At 38.3% G+C, this 17,488-nt stretch overlaps 2 protein-coding genes across 7 annotated transcripts in view; both read right to left on the bottom strand.

The window, feature by feature from the left end:
• Positions 1 to 490: 490 nt before the first annotated feature.
• The window catches only part of LOC140833697 (uncharacterized), a 51,553-nt gene continuing 34,555 nt past the window's right edge, over positions 491 to 17,488 (bottom strand). For 2 of the 6 annotated variants that reach the window (XM_073198017.1, XM_073198022.1), the window contains 9 exons: positions 6,405 to 6,497; positions 5,525 to 5,697; positions 4,833 to 5,387; positions 4,651 to 4,731; positions 4,291 to 4,376; positions 2,297 to 3,058; positions 1,493 to 1,643; positions 1,262 to 1,401; positions 492 to 968 (listed from right to left, as the gene is read on the bottom strand). In XM_073198017.1, the coding sequence (XP_073054118.1) occupies positions 1,329 to 1,401; positions 1,493 to 1,643; positions 2,297 to 3,058; positions 4,291 to 4,376; positions 4,651 to 4,731; positions 4,833 to 5,387; positions 5,525 to 5,697; positions 6,405 to 6,497 (1,974 nt within the window). In that variant the 3' untranslated portion in view covers positions 492 to 968; positions 1,262 to 1,328. Of the gene's footprint in view, positions 1,001 to 1,045; positions 1,402 to 1,492; positions 1,644 to 2,296; positions 3,059 to 4,290; positions 4,377 to 4,650; positions 4,732 to 4,832; positions 5,388 to 5,524; positions 5,698 to 6,404; positions 6,498 to 17,488 lie in introns of those variants that run through there. The other 4 variants (XM_073198021.1, XM_073198020.1, XM_073198019.1 and 1 more) reach the window with 4 other exon arrangements.
• LOC140833279 (uncharacterized) lies at positions 11,736 to 13,349 on the bottom strand. Its single transcript, XM_073197659.1, has 2 exons — positions 12,110 to 13,349; positions 11,736 to 11,873 (listed from the first exon to the last, which is right to left on the bottom strand). The coding sequence occupies exons 1-2, from the start codon at positions 13,272 to 13,274 to the stop codon at positions 11,839 to 11,841; spliced, it is 1,200 nt and encodes a 399-aa protein (XP_073053760.1). The 5' UTR covers positions 13,275 to 13,349; the 3' UTR covers positions 11,736 to 11,838.

Genomic DNA, 17,488 nt, shown 5'->3' with positions numbered 1-17,488 from the left:
TTTTATGAACAATATTATTTTGATTTATAATTAAATCTTCTACTGTATCTTCTACAAAAGATTCTAAATCTTATCTTATCTGAGAAGTAGAGACTTTAAAAGTTTGTGGAATATCCATCAATAATTTAGAAATGAAATAAAAGATTAACTAGATCTTTATCCAGCATAAACAGAATATGTTAATAATCTTCTTTTTGTTCATTATTGAACTGTATTTGAACAGATCCTTCATTATTTGGTATAAATTGTTGTAAATCTCTATTCATTATAGAATTTCTAGGAACAGCTTGTTCAATTATCTGAAATTCAATTTCTTACGATTGAGATGATTAATTTTTCAAACAATTTGAAAAGATTTAACTGTTATAAATTAATATTAGATTTGATATAATTAAAAAAAATTAATAATATACGGAAATCTATAGGTGAACCAAACACCGGGACAAGGAATTTTTATAATATAAAAAATTTCAACCAATGAAATGCCTTTTGAGATTCAAACTGGATTAAAGTGGTGTTTGTAAATGAAAAAAATGATTAAAATTAAAAACCCATAATCAATTTTTTAAGCATTTGGAAGCACTGCCAAAATACGTGATAGATTGCATTTCCTGCCAAATTAATTAGTTTCCTCGAAAACCAAGAAGCAAGAGACAGTGCACGTCCAATGTCAAAGCTGGATTACTGGTCCATGGCCACTACATGCGAAATTATCTGCTCAAGGGCAATTCTCCAAGATTTTGGCATTGATCAGTTACACCATGCCAACTTATTTCATGACCATCAAGCAGTACTACGTATTGGTTCCATCCCAACCCTTCATAACCAGACAAACCATGTAGGAACTGAGTATCACTTTACGAGAGAGCAGGTACAAGGACTGATCAAGCTGGGCCACGCATTCATGATAAACCATCCAACTAATACTTTACAAAGCCTTTGAGTTCTTCACAATTCTCGACAGGAATCTGCAAGTCAGAAACCATCATTATATCCAAAACTGGAGGGATTGTCAAGGAACACGTTGTCAAGAAATGCACTAAGACATCTTTCTATCCTAAAAATTTATTACGATGCATTCTTTTTCGTTTTGTACAGAAGTATATTTTTTTAAAATGTAGGGTATAATTTAGGATATAAATCAGTTTATTATAATATATTTTCCCATCGCAGACAGGAAATCAATTCATTCCTTGACAAGAGTTCAAGAGTAGCATGCAGACTAAGCGGTGATTTTAAAACACCCAATAATTGAAGATACATAAAACAAGTATAACTTTATCATGGCTGGGAAAAAGGGCTCGTCTCCTGCCCCAAACCAAAACTATCTATTCTTCATTCTCCGCATAGAATTCAACCATCTGCATTCCTCTTCCAGCAACTGTAATCTGATAATGATTTCTAGAATCACAGTGGCAAAAAAAGAGTCAAAAATCAGCTAAACAAGTATGCAACATAAGGTAAAACTACAGCAAACAATAAAAATAATCACCTGCCACAAGTATGAACATCCATTGCCTCTGGCTCAGGCACACTAATAATGAGATGTGCGAACTCGATGAGTCTACCTTGGTCAAGTTTCCAGCACCTGACTCGCTGGTCAACACTAGTAGAAAAAACCCAGCTCCCATCCGTCCATACACCTTTGGTTTAGGGGGGAGTAAGGGGGAAAAAATAAAAATAAAAAATGTTTCAGCATCCACCATTGTTTCCTTACGAAATATTTTGTGCACAATGTTACAAGACTGCTGTGCAAATGAAAAGTACAATATGATGGGTGTAAATGTATCGAGCCAATTCGCGAGTTTTTTAAGTCTATTTAAAAAAAAATTGATTTGTATTCTAAATAATTAAATTCGAGCTGAACTTAGAGTTGCTAGTGAACTTTAATATTTTTTTAACATAATATAATTATATATTAATTAAATATATTTTGAACCTTTAAATAATAGCTCGCAAACATGTTTGAAGCTTTCGAGTTGAATTCGAGCTCTTATTCGAGCCAAATTTTTTTTTACTATTCGAGGTTCGAATCGTACTCTAACTGAAATATATCTAATTTGAGCTTTACAATTTTATTCATATTCGGCTCAATTTGGTTTGTTTACACCCTTGTTCATATGCCAACTATCAACAAACCTAATTCCAATCCTAACAAATTTATCTTGTTAAATCAAATTGCCATGATAAACAAGAAGCTCCTCAAAATTTGTCTTTAACAACTAAGTTGCTCTAAAAAAATAAGGAGAAGAAGGGAAAAGTTGAAAGACTTCTGGTTGAATAAAGATAAAAGTACCTTTCACAGCAGAGCTGTGAGCAGAGATGATCTTATCCAGACAGAAAACCTTCATCTGATGGTTTAGGATTTGACAACGGTTAGTGTAATTGCTCAAGATAGTCGGCAGAACACAATCTAATTTAGTGGCGATATTCTCAGAGTTCTGACTGTAATTTCTTTCCAAGTCACATTTAACAAAATTAACTGCTTGATCATCACCGCCACTTACAACGTAGAAACAGAACCTAGAGTCAGAAAGTTGGAGGTGCTTAACATCTGAGACATGAAGGCAATTGACCCCAGACTGGTGGACATTATTTAAGACATGTGCAGCAGCCAATATTGTTGTTTCAGTGATTGATTCATTCTTTTTCTGTTCTGAAGCCTGCTCTCTGACTTGGGGAGATACCAGAGGCTTTGTTTGTTCAGAAAGACAGATTTCAGATGCTCCACACACGTGACTTTGCATTTCAGGTTCCTGGGGTTGCAAAGAGAATAAACCAGGGCTACTTTGTTTTCTCAAAACATTAGGTTCACCTGATATCTTCTTAAAATTATTTGAAGTATACATGGATCGCCACCATCGACCCCCTTGACTTCCCCTACCAGTGCGTGGCCTTTTCTGTAATTCCATGTAGCTTTCTGTCTGAAGACTTGATATCCGTAACATAAAGTTTTCGACAGATTCAGTCAGATCCCAAAATGATATGCTTCCATCAGTGGATCCACAGATTGCCAAGTAAAGACTTCCAAACAGCATGTTTCCTGAAAAATTGGACACTGAAAAGCAGCAAGAAAAACTTCATTGGACTTCAAGGGGAAAAAATCTGGGTGAATCATCTGTCATAATTTCCAACTACACAAATTGAAATACTAAATGCAGGTTGTTTATTAAGATAATTATTTTAAATAATTGGTAGTTAAGATGGTCTTTTATCTTAATTTCAAATTTATTATTTTTTATTAGATTGATATCTGATTAGATTCCTTAGTTTAGGGGAATCAGGTAGAACTAAACTCTATAAAAATTCTGTAAATCTATTCATTCAACATAGATCAATAAAGTATTTCATCCCATGTTTAACTTCCAAAACACTACATATGTAAAACATAAGCATATCATTCAAATAAAATACCAACTTGGAAGCTCTGTGAATAACATTAACTATTAGGATTTGATTATACACTTTAGTCCTCGAATTGGACTAACCATTTTTATTCACATATTTGTTTAAACCTGTCAAATAAATAATTTCTTGAAAGAGGAGACAGTAAGATGCATGAGCTAAACCATAGCATCACTATAATGCCAGGATCAATATATTATGAATAAGTGCCTATCCCGCAAAAGATTCAAGTTTTCTCGTGGATTGTCGCTCTGGGCAAGCTACAGACAGCTGATTTAGTGCAAAGAAGATGGCCATCATGTGCTTTAGGGCCACAATGTTGCTGCTTATGTCAAAACCACGAAGAAGATCAGGATCATTTATTGGTACATTGTTCGTTTTCAAGAAGCGTTTGGATTAAGGTGATGCAAGAGCTGAGATTCTTTTGGATTTTTCCGAGGAGGGCCAAAGATATGTTCATCATAGATCCGGGGTTTCAAAAGGGGGGTGCAGTGAAAACTTTCTGATATATGGTTGTTCATTTCACGTTTTGGACGTTATGGCTCGAGAGAAATAACAGAATTTTCAATGACTCGTCTGATTCGGTAGACAAAGTTTGGGAAGTGCTGAAATTCAGGGTGGCGCAGTCAACAAGAAATATCAGAGAATTCAGTCATTTAGCTATCTCATATGTGGTTAGGGTTGATAAGTTCGTAACGTATTGACTTAATTGTTGTAATTATTGTAATGGTCTCTTTTGATTAAATATAATATATGTTTCCTATAAAAAAAAGAAATTGAGATATTATGAATAAGTAAAGAAGTGGTTAGATGCAACTTTCACTAACACAAACTATATGATTAAAATATTGGACCTGTTTTTGCTAGATTAGTACTTTAACTAACCTTTAGATGGTGGAAGCTTAGGAATGACAACATGCTGCAAAGCTAGCACAGGTGACGGCAAAGGGGACAACAAGGCAACAACAAACCTGCCGTGAAATATATAGAAGCGAAAGAAAATTAGGGGGGGAAATCCTAATTATTTCCCACTTCAAAAGATTCCGAGACACCAATGGAAGGTGCGGAAAATCCAATCTAAAAATTTAATTATTTGAACAATAACTCATCGACAGAAGTAGCATTTTCCAGAAAAGACATGTATATATTTTAAAGTAAAAAGAACAAAACAAACAAAATTAACAAGAACAAACACAAAATCCATCAAAATGTCCAGGAACTAATTGGGGGGAATTCAACACGTACCAACGTTGAATAGGCATCACAAGAGCCCGTAATGTAACTGTGGCATCTGAGCAAGCAACAACAACAAAACAGACAGAAATCCTGCAGAAAAAGAGATCATGATTCTTATAGATAATACTCCAGATAGATAATGGACAAAGAAAATAACAGAAATAAATGTACGCTTGTTACTTTAAGCAGACCTGGATCTAGCATCTTTAACAAGAAAAGCAGAGGCACCAAGGTATCTCCAGTCATTTTCATGATTATCTTCAAAGTTTAAGTCTGTTTTCCTGTATTTTGATGAAAGTGATTCACCAGAAATAATGTCAACCGTCGTCGAACTAAGATTTTCAGCGGTACCATGAACTTTCTTTGTGTTTTGTATCTTCCCATAAGTAGACAATTTGAGTGGCATGTCAGTGGAAAGCCACTGAAAGGACAAATTCGGGGTTTCAGCGGTAAATGGACTAGTGAAGTTATTTCCAACTATTTTATTCGATTCACTACATTGAGTGTCAAAGGGTATTTTGCTCATCCCAATTGTTTGTTTCCATGCAGTTATAACTCTTTTTGCTCCAACAGAAATTAAAATAAAAATATTCTCTTGGTCCTCAAAGGCCTCAGTGTTTTCACAAGCCCCATCTGGAATAAACATAAATGACTCTGACACGCAGGCTATGGATCGTACAGCTGATCCTCCAACATGTTCCCCGAGAAGCTTTGAAACTGACCAAGTCCTTGTATCTGGTTCATACCTGAAACATTTATCACAATATTACCTTGCAAAAGACTGAAAATTTGGTAAAGTTGATTGATGACTTGGCTGGAAATGACAATTTATCCACTTGGCATTGGATATCTTTGTTCTGCTATGGAGAAAAAGTTGGCATACCTTGTCAAGCGCACAGTTCCATCTTCACAACCTGTTGCAATCCAACTAGATACGGAAGAGATAAAGCACAAAGAATGTATCTCCCTCCCATGAAACTGGATATGCAGATTTCGAGGATACATCTTTCTACAATTTTCAGGAATCCAATGTCTATGAACATAAATAGTATCATCCTGCCAGAAGTCATAGAGAGATTAGTGGTATTAATAAAAAAAATAAAGCTACCATGCAGAGAACGCTATCACTGAACATAGAATAAACAATCTTCAACACTGGATTATCATAATGCAGTATAGAAATGAGTTGATCCAATGAAAAAAAAAAGTTCAGTATTTTGAGCAAGAAAAGAATCAACTAGGTGCTTTTGTTTGCATTTAAAATCACAGCATCAATTTTCCCTGTCTAGTTCTTCGCCAATTTAATCCCAATGTATGTCGTAGCATAAACATGGCACAAAGTTTTCCGAAAAGAATAGCGAGTCTGAAAAAAAACAGAAAAAAGCTTATTTCTTAAGTTTTAGATTTCTGAAAGTTGGCTCTTGTTTGATACATAACAAGAAAGCATGGACACATAGTAAGAAAGCATGAATTCTTGATGAATATATAGAAGATAAATTAAGTTCCTCTGATGGTGGATTGCCTTGTGTAAAATGCAGAATATGTTCAGTTAATCTCTTACAGGCAATCCACAAATGCATACACCTTTGACTTTTCATAATACTACAAAATAGACATACCTTAAACCCATGACTTTATTGGCAAAGAAACTTCACTTATGCAAAATTAATCAACTGATATGACACCTATGATCCCCCAGGAAGAAAGACAAAGAGGAGATTCAAAGCAAGATAACTTGCGTTAAAAGACACAAAACAGCAAACCTTAACAAAAGAAAAACAGTTTTTCATCTCTGGCACATCACCAAGAAAATATGAATAAGGACGCCTCCATCCACCGCATGTAATTTGCATCACCTATATAGAGATGGAACCAAAAACAAATGAGTAGGGTGGTGCAACAACAAAATCATAAAATTTACTAAAATGATTGAATGTTTAAATAAAATTGCATTTGCAAATATTTTATTTGTAATTTAAATTGATCTAGCACACAATATTTTCGAGGCTAATGGACAGCCTTTCATTTTGTATGTGACCATATTATCCTAGCACAGAATTTAAGGGTGACAGAAGATTTAAAATCATCCAAACATTCGCATCACATCTTTGTTATTATTATTATTATTACATTAAGGGTGAGGGTAGGAGACAGACAATTTGATATGTTGATATGAACTTGAATGAAATTATCACACCGCCCCTTCATTTTTTCCTGCAACTTTGTTAAGCCTAATGGATATATCGGCCAGTAGGCCCATTTCAATTTCATCGGTCTTTAGGCCCAATAAAACATAATACACGAGCCTCACAAAAGGTATAAGAGTTGTTATAGCAACTGCAGTTAATCTATAACACATTAACTATTGATAATTTTGTATAAAAAGTAACTTTTAACTTCAAATATTATTATCCACAAAAACCAATTGTAGAAACACAATGTGAGCACATGTACACTTGTATTTATTGTTATAGATTCCATATAGAAAAAGGAAATATGTAAATATGATTTACCTTGATTGTAAGAATTGTTTGCAGGGATGTGATAAATCCACTTTCCTAAATAGCACAAAAAGTCTTTTTATGTATGTGCATATTACTAATGAATAAGATACACTATAATGTATTCTTCTTTCATATTTTGTCACATGGTATCAGAGAGCACAAACAAATAGTGGCAGGGGTACGGAAATTTGGGTCACATATTTTAGCGACAAATTTTTTTTTTAATCAGAAACTATCATTTTATTATAATAATCTTACTTTAGGTTACATAACAAAGTGGATGAGCGATACACGATCCAACTCAAGAAATAAAATCTAGAAACTCTTCAAAAGCGAATAAAACACCAATCTAACTAGGTCGGATAAGAGCAAATATTGAAACATTGGTATGATAAGCGTCCATCTCGCTACTCTGAATCTGATCTTCTCCCATAGTTCCTCCCAAGAGTCTTTCGTGTCGTTGAAAATTCTGTTATTTCGCTCCATCAATATCGACCAAAAAATACAGTGAACAATAATGCACCAGAAATTCCTAAGGCCATTGCCATTGAGATATCCGTGCTCCATAACAAACAAAACTTTCGAGTTTTGTGGAAAGGTCCACACGAAACCCAAGTGTTGCATAACCTTGATCCAAATATTACTCGTAAAGGAACAATGTATCAAAAGATGATCTTGGTTCTCCTCATTTTCCTTGCACAAAATGGACCGTTGTGGACATAAAGCATAACCCGGTCTTCTTTTCTACAAATTATCATTTGTTTGCAATTTTCCCAACGCAACTATCCAAGAGAACAACTTCTCCTTTTGTAAAATTGGGATTTTCCAAATGTTAGTGAAGAAAGGGAAAGTGGGAGTATTAGTATTCTGTAAAAAAGAGCAGTAAAGTGAATTAACAGAAAAGACACATGTAGGATCCCCTAACCAAACCCTTACGTCCGCCAAACCCACACTCAAAGATGATGACTCTAATACCAATGGTTAATTGGTTTGTTAGTGGACAAAGAGAGAAGAAATAAACGAGGAAAACACTCTTGGAAAGAACACAGACCCACCCACATATCCTCCCAAAACCGAATGAGATTCCCACCCTTAAGCACATAACCAATCAAGTGTTGACAATGAGAATGAGACCGAGAGATAAACTTCCAAGGGCTTTTAAAAGTGGAGTTCCTTGCCACCCTTGTATCCCAACCGTTATCTACCGCACATCTCCACCACCATTTCCCTAGCAGAGCCGTATTCCTAAGACGGATACTGCCTAATCTTAAACCTCCATTTTCTTTCGGTTTGCACACCTGAGTCCAATTAACAACGGGGCAATGCGTCTCCCCATCTGGTCCGTCCCACAGAAAATTTCTCATCAATGTTTCCATTTGTTTCGCCACTCGTTTTGGTACCATAAAAAGGGACATGAAGTGAAGTTTTGAGAGGAAAAATTCACCTCTCATTAATCACGAAAGAGGTACATAAATACATAAAAGAGTACAGCTAAACCTACAGAAAAGATACAGCAAGATCCCAAGAAAATAGGAACCAACTAACAACCTAAGCTACAAGAAAAGATAAAAGCTAACTAACAAATCAGTCTAAAAGATAAGATATAAGCTGGAACATAAGATATACGCTGGAACGCTAGTTTGACTAACAACACTCCCCCTCAAACTTGCTGATAAATGCTTGTAAGACCGAGTTTTATCATTAGCTCGGTAAAGATGGGATGAAATAAAGCCTTAGTGAGGATGTCTGCAACTTGCTGTCGAGAGGGAACATAGGTCAATTTTATCACATTGCTCTCGATCTTCTCACTGATGAAGTGTCTGTCTATTTCGACATGCTTAGTTCTGTCGTGATGAACCGGATTTTTGGCTATAGCAATAGCAGATTGGTTATCGCACATTAGATGAACAGGGCCTGAGGTTGAGATTTTCATCTCCTTTAAAAGACGATCTAACCACATTCCTTCACATATCCCTTGAGCTAAAGCACGGAATTCAGATTCCGCGCTACTTCTTGCTACCACGTGTTGCTTCTTGCTCTGCCAAGTAACAAGATTTCCCCAAACACATGAACAAATCCCGGAAGTGGATTTTCGGTCACTTGGAGAACCGGCCCAATCAGCATCCGTACATACTTCGATAGATCTGTTAGGTGACTTTGTAAACATGAGGCCTTTCCCTGGATCAGCTTTGAGGTATCTAAGGATACGATATACTGCTTCCATGTGAACATCTGAAGGATCACTTAAGAATTGACTAACTGGCTCACAGAGAAACTAATGTCCGGACGTGTGTGAGTGAGATAGATTAACTTCCCTACGAGGCGCTGATATTGACCTTTATCCGCTGCAGCTTCTTCAGATCGAGGCATCAGTCGAGTGTTTGGGTCCATTGGAGTATCAACTGGCCTACATCCACTCATTCCTGTTTCACTGAGTAAATCCATCACATACTTACGTTGAGACACAAAAATACCCTTAGTAGACCGAGCCAGTTCTAAGCCGAGAAAATATCTTAGGTGCCCCAAATCTTTGATTTCAAATTCACTTGCGAGAAGTCCTTTTAATCGTCGTGATTCATCATTGTTATTCCCGGTGAGTATGATGTCATCTACGTACACAATAATGATGGTGATGCGTCCATCCTCAAAGTGCTTATAAAAAAGCGTATGATAAGCTTGTGACTGAGAGTAGTTATCCAGTTTCAATACCTTGGTGAACCTCTCAAACCATGCACGCGGAGATTGCTTGAGTCCATACAAGGCTTTCTTGAGTCTACACACTTTACCCGTTGTTTGCTCAGATTCAAATCCCGGGGGAACATCCATTTAAACTTCTTCAAGTAAGTTGCCATTCAAGAATGCATTCTTTACGTCAAGTTGGAACAATGGCCAGTCTTGATTTGCTGCAATGGATAGCAAGACCCGGATAGTGTTGAGTTTAGCAACAGGTGCGAAAGTCTCTTGGTAATCAATACCATACGTTTGTGTGTACCCTCGTGCCACAAGACGAGTTTTGTAACGATCAATGCTTCCATCTGCCTTTTGTTTCACCGAGTACAACCACCTACACCCTACGGTTTGCTTCCTTGGAGGAAGTTGAGTTAGGATCCATGTTTCATTATTTTGCAGAGCCCGATACTCTGTTAGAGTAGCTGATTTCCACTCCGGAATATTCATTGCCTCGTGAACTGATCTAGGAATGGAAATCTCATCTAATGCTGTCACACAAGCCTTGTATTTGGTAGATAGGTTTGAGTATGATACAAACCTCTGGATAGGGTGATTGGTGCAGGTCCGAGTACCTTTTCTTAGAATAATAGGAAGTTCTGGACTATGATCATCTCCTGGTGGTCTTGGTTGCTGATCGGTACCAAGTTCGACAGTAGGCGAAGTGCTAGTATGTTCAGGAGAGCTTGTGGCAGACGATTGGTGGTGCTGATTTTGTTCAAGCACATTTACTCGTTGTCTCCGAGTGTACATTTTTATTGGTTCATCAAGAACAGAAAGGTGTTTGGGATAATCACACGGAGATATGGTGGGTGAGCCAGGATCAGGAGTGGCAGTGGCCATCTGAATAGGGACAGGGACCGGAGTAGTGTTAGGAAGAGGAATGTGATCAGTGTTTTCAAGAAGGGATTCCCAATTGAGTGACTCGTAAGTAGTGTGGTTCTCCCCCTGAATAACATTATTTGAAAAATAGGGCTTATCCTCAAAGAATGTAACATCCATTGAGTGTAAGAATTTTTGTGTAGTAGGGCAGAAGCACTTGTACCCTTTCTTGGAAGGAGAATATCCTAGAAAAATGCAACGAATTGAGCGAGAATCAAGCTTACCACGATGTTGGGAATGGACATGAACAAAGGCTGTACTCCCAAAAAGTTTGAATGTGAATAAGTGACTACTAGGGTACAAGGACAGAAACACATCTAATGAACTCTTGAATTTAAGAACACGAGAGGGAAGGCGATTGACTAAATATGTGGCTGTAAGGACTGCTTCACCCCAAAATTTTTTAGGTACATTAGATTGAAAGAGGAGAGAACGAGTCATGTCGAGTATATGGCGATTCTTTCCTTCCGCAACACCGTTCTGTTGTGGAGTATCCACACAAGAACTCTGTTGCATGATACCATGGGCTTGAAAGAAAGGGCTGAGAGTACTGTTAAAGAATTCCGTAGCATTATCGATTTTTACTACCTGAATATTTGTTTTAAATTGAGTTTGAACCTTGGCATAAAAGCTTTTAAAGTTTGCTATAGTTTCAGATTTATCTTTCATGAGGAAGGTCCAACTTAAACGAGTGTGGTCATCAATAAGCAAGAGAAACCATCTAGCCTCGGTGATATTTGGAATCCGATTTGGTCCCCAAATGTCACCGTGAATGAGAGAGAAGGGTGTGCTTGGTTTGTATGGCACCGGAGAATATGTGCCACGAGTGTGTTTGGAAAATTGACAAATATCACAGTGAAATGAGTTTGGATTTTTATTGATGAACAGAGAAGGATACAATGTTTTTAGATAAGAAAAATTTGGGTGGCCAAGACGATAGTGCCATAACATGATTGCACTATCTTTATTATTATTAGACTGACTTCCTAAGTGGCTTTCTAATTTATTGATTGACCAACACTGAGGACTGTCACACCTTCTCGGTTTAGGTTTGATTTGAAGGAGATAGATGCCGGAGCAAAGTCTAGCACTGCCAATCGTCTTCCCCGAGCTCATATCCTGAAATACACAACAATTCGAATGGAAAGTGGTCACACATTTAAGGTCACAATTGAGTTTGCTCACAGAAATAAGATTACAGTCAATGGTGGGAACAAACAGCACAGATTGAAGGACAATGGATTCAGATATATGAATTTGGCCTTCTCCAATTACTCGGGTGCGTGTGCCATCTGCAATACGCACTGTTTGGTAGTTGGTGCATGGAGAATATGTTGAAAATAAGGATCTGTCACCTGTCATGTGATCCGAAGCTCCGGAGTCGACAATCCATGGATTAGAGGATGACTGAGACACATGAAGACCAACACTAGGGCTGTTGGTTGCAGCAGTAGATTGAGTTCCCACCTGAGAGAACATCTTCTGTAGGACATCCATTTGATCTTTGGTGAAAGGTGTGGTTGCATGTTGGACAGGCTGTGTGACTGTGTTTGCACGTGCCTCCCGGTCTTGGTTCCGATTTGGCTTCCAATCAAGAGGCTTACCATGAATTTTCCAACACGTTTCTTTTGTATGGCCTGGCCTCTTGCAATGGTCACACCAAGGTCGACCTTTAGGATGATAGTTGCTGTTGTTGCGGGAGGCAAGAGCAGTGGGGTTGGTGGGTGTATCACTAGTGGAGATGAGAGCTGAGGTTTCGATGGTTAGATGACTGTCTGATTGGCCGAGTATGACACGTTTACGACTCTCTTCTCGGCGGACTTCAGAGAATACTTCACGAAGGGCTGGTAGAGGTTTAGTCCCGAGGATACGGCCTCGCACATCATCAAGAGTCTTGTTTAGACCCATAAGGAATTTGAATATGCGCTTGGTCTCAATAATTTGACGGAAGAAGACACTGTCGTCCGCACATTTCCAATTATAAGACTGGAAGAGATCCAGTTGTTGCCAATATCGGGTAAGTGTGGTGAAGTACAAAGTGACAGATTGCTCACCTTGTCGGAGATCTTGCAGTGTACTTTCAATGTGAAATAGTTCAATAGTGTTTTCATTGCTGGAGAAAGTATCACGGGCCGCATCCCAGATTTCCTTTGCTGTAGAGTACAACAGAAAGTTCTCGCCAATGTCTATGGTCATCGAGTTGATTAACCAAGACATGACAAGATTGTTTTCAGAACGCCAAACTTTGAAGGTCGGGTCATTTTGACTAGGCTGAACAGCAGCACCAGAGAGGTAATCATCACGTCCTTGTCCACTAATGAACATCATCATGGATTGGGACCATTGGAGATAGTTTTTATCAGTCAATTTATGACTGGTAATCAAACTAGTTATAGGACTGTTTTCAGAAGGATAAGAAGAAGATGAGGGAAATGAAATAGATCCCTTTGGAGATTTCTCAGATTCATCACCCATGGCTCTGATACAATGAAGTTTTGAGAGGAAAAATTCACCTCTCATTAATCACGAAAGAGGTACATAAATACATAAAAGAGTACAACTAAACCTACAGAAAAGATACAGCAAGATCCCCAGAAAATAGGAACCAACTAACAACCTAAGCTACAAGAAAAGATAAAAGCTAACTAACAAATCAGTCTAAAAGATAAGATATATGCTAGAACATAAGATATACGCTGGAACGCTAGTTTGACTAACAACATTAAGTAAGTAGGTAGTGCGCTCAACACCGATTGAATCAATGTTAGTCGACCGCCTCGAGATAGGAATCCCTTTTTCCAACTTGCCAGTTTAGTGGACATCTTAGAAACCACTGGTGCCCCAAATTCCAATTTTGTTGGATTTCCTCCCAACGGCTCCCCGAGGTACTTAATCGGCCATAGTTCTTTCTTACACCCAACTTTTGCCGCCAAACCGTCAACTTCATCATCCGAATGATTCAATCCCAGCAAAGAACTTTTTTCAAAGTTCATTTTCAATCCCGATTTGGAACAGAACATTTTAAGGAGGTCTACGACGGCCTTCAAGTGTTGCTCAGATTGAACAAGGAAGAGAGTGTCATCCGCAAATTGAATGTGTGAAATTTCTATTTTATCTCTCCCAACCTCCAGTCCTCTCACGACATTTGACGTCTTTGCCATATCAACCAATCTCCCTTGCCTCGTCAATCACTAAACTAAACAGAAAAAGGAATAAGGATCTCCTTGTCTGAGGCCCCTTTCCCCCTTGAACTTCTCTCTTGGTCTCCCATTGATGAAAATCGAATACGAAACATTAGAAACGCAATCCGTGATCCACTTCCTCCACTTAACTCCAAACCTTTTCTTTTGAAGCACAAAATCTAACAATCTCCATTCCACATTATCATAAGCCTTTTCCAGATCAACTTTCATTATCCATCCTTCCTTCTTTTTCCTTCTGTACTCCTCCACAACTTTGTTGGCTATGAGGCAACAATCTGTGATCTGTCTTCCTTGAATGAAAGCGCGTAGATTTTCCGCCACTGTTTTGCTCATCACTTTTTTCAATCTGTTCGTCAAGATTTTTGCCAAAATTTTGTACAAGCTCGTAATTAGGCTGATAGGTCTAAAGTCCTTAACCTTCGTGGCATCTTGTTTCTTTGGGATAAGACGGATGTAAGTTTCATTCGTAATTCCGTTAACAATGCCGTCTTCAAAGAATTCAGCAAACACTTTCAAGAGATCATCTTTTATCGTATCCCAACTATTTTGATAGAACGCTAAAGTGAAACCGTCCGGCCCCGGAGCTTTGTCGCCATCACATTGAAACACAGCACCTCTAATCTCCTCCTCCGAGAATGGCTCTTCCAACTGTTTGGCCTCAATCGTATTTAATGGCATCCACTCCAACCCATCTAGACCCGATCCATCTCCTTCCGATTTTCTGTATAACCGTTTGTAGTAACCGATGATTGTTTCCTCAATCTCTACCTCTTCTGAAATGAGTGACCCATCTTCCAACTCAATCTTGTCTATCATAGATTTGTTTCTTCTGTTCTTCAGTATTGAATGGAAAAACTTAGAGCTAGGGTCCCCATCTTTCAGCCACTTATCTTTTGCTTTTTGACTTTCCATCTGTAATCTTCGAATGGTCATAGTTTCCAGCTCACATCTTGCCTCCCGACGCTGCTCTTTTAGATAATCTGACCAAATTCCTTCCGCCTCTCTCGCATCTAAACGAGAAATTTTATTTCGCAGCTCAGTAATTTTGACATTAGATCTCCAAAGACCTCTTTATTCCAGTTGGAAACCTTATTTTTCATTTATGAGTTTCTTCATGAACTTGTATCCTTCCCAACCCCGGGTGTTCCCGCTGTTCCACCATGCTGCAAGTGACTCCCTAAACTTGTTGTGCGTCAACCAAACATTCTCGAATCTGAACAGAGATGGGCCCTATTTCAACTTCGTAGTGTCCAATACGATCGGGTAATGATCCGATGTAATTCTCGGCAACACCGTCTATCTGAACATGGGGAAAAGGTCTTTCCACCCCTCAGAGATAAGGAACCTATCTAATCTGCAACAAATCGGGGTAGCCCTGAAGTTCAACCAAGTGAACTTAGCATTTAGTAAAAAGGGATCGTGTAGACCAAATTCCTCGATCAGACTATCAAAACAGTGCTTGTTGTGTAAGAATTGCTATTCAACTTTTCGCTCAAATTCCTAACAACGTTAAAGTCTCCACCGACACACCATTTATCCCCACAAATGGAGTGCAACCCTGCTATTTCATCCCAAAATAAATCTCGATTCCTTGGGTTGCATGGGCCGTAAATGGCTGAGAACCACCAAGTAGTGTCGTCTTTCCCCTGGATATGAACTGAAACCGAAAAATTCCCAATCAGATTGTCACTCACCAGAACAACTCGAGGATCCCACATCACTAGAATGCCTCCTGATCTGCCTTCCGCTGTTAAACACACCCAATGAACAAATCTGGATTTCCACAAACTTGCAAAGAATCGACGATCCACTGCAAAATTCTTAGTCTCTAAAATCACAGCAATGTCCGGACATACGCACTAAATCTCGTCTTCTCGCCGAACCTCCCCCCTTATTCCAAGAACAAATCTTCATAAAAATCGAATGGAACCCTTCGAAGTCGATCCTTTATCAGAACCGATCCCACACTTCAACCTAACAAGCTCTTTACTTAACTTACCCGTTGATTTGCTCGTTTCTTTTTCGGTTATAGGATGAAGGCCGCCTTCCTGATAATTCCTTGATACATTTGAGTTTACCTCCCTTACAACTCCTGATGAAGTTATTCCCTCGGAACCATGATTGTCAAATGCACTTGAATGACCCCCTCCTACAAACCCACTAGACATCCCCAAGACGGAAAAAGACGCCGGTAGAATTGAATGAAGTGTAAAAGAATGATTGAGACTCGATGCTTGAAAACAGGAAAGTACCTTTCCCACTAAAGGGTTAGTGTTACCGAGAATAGAAGGATCTTTGTATGGCGGGATTTCATCTTCTTGTGAGAATAGCCCCTGGATGTCCACATCATCTGCGTCATTATTAACCAAGAGCTCCAACTGAGAAGATATTAGGCTGCACGATTCAGTGGAGTCAAGTCCATCGTCCAGTAAGTCGTCTTCTGATTGATCTAGTTCAATATCAACAATATCGTCCAGATCGAACTCCACTATCTAGCATAAATCCTCCCTAAATTGGTCATCAGCTTTCGCCCTTCCTCTGTCTCCAGAAGATACCAGAACCTCTTTGGTAGCTTTGTTAAGTCTTCTATAGTAACTCTTTCTGTAGGTATTCAAAGCCGAATGTGGTCCATCATCACTTTTTCTAAGGTCCCTGTCATCAAGGTACATTTTTCGTCCTGTCTTCGGCTTTCACTATTCTGCTAGCACTGCTCCATATACCCCTCCAGTATACCTTGTTGAGTCAGCATTTGTTCAGGTGTGGGACTTTTTGTGCAACAGGTTCAAGTTTATTTTTTGATATTTCAGATTTAGTCATTTGTTTCCTTTGTTCTTATTGCCCTTTGGTGATATGACTGAGATGAAATCTTAGTTGTGTCTAATGTTGTTCCTGTGTACGCAAAAATTACGGAACATAAACTAAATGGCTCTAACTATCTTGATTGGAGTAAGACAGTTCGTCTTTATCTGCGGAGCATTGATACGGATAATCATACTTTTTTTGGTCTTTTTTTTAACGTGTTTTGGACTTTTAATTTAAATTGAAGCCCAATTAAAAATAATGAAAAGTATATTTAGCAAACCAAACTTCATCTTATTATGTTGATACCGTGAAATCCGCGTAGCGGCGCCAAATCCGGCCTAGGCGCTGGTCTGACGTCCGACTAGCGCCTAACGAATTTTAGAACCTTGATAACGACCCACCTACGAATGAGTCAAAATAGACGTGGTTGAAAGAAAATGCTCGGTTATTTTTACAAATACTAAATTCCATTGATTGTGAGGTAATTGTTCTGATTAATCGCTGTGAATTTGTTAAAGAACTAATGGAATATCCAAATTTCTTGTATTCTGGAAAGGGGAATATTTCTCGCATTTATGAGGTGTGAAAGCCTTTTATCCTGCAGAAAACAAGATAGGTCTCGTATAACCAATTTATGAAGTTTAAAAGGACTTATGCAGAGCTTAACATGTTATTACCATTCCCAGCCCTTTTAGTAGACAAAGACTTTGAATCGTTCCCCACATGTCT

The sequence above is a fragment of the Primulina eburnea genome, chromosome 6, assembly GCF_022965805.1.
Source record: "Primulina eburnea isolate SZY01 chromosome 6, ASM2296580v1, whole genome shotgun sequence".
Lineage (NCBI taxonomy): Eukaryota > Viridiplantae > Streptophyta > Magnoliopsida > Lamiales > Gesneriaceae > Primulina > Primulina eburnea.
This window is presented reverse-complemented; position numbering and strand designations above follow the sequence as displayed.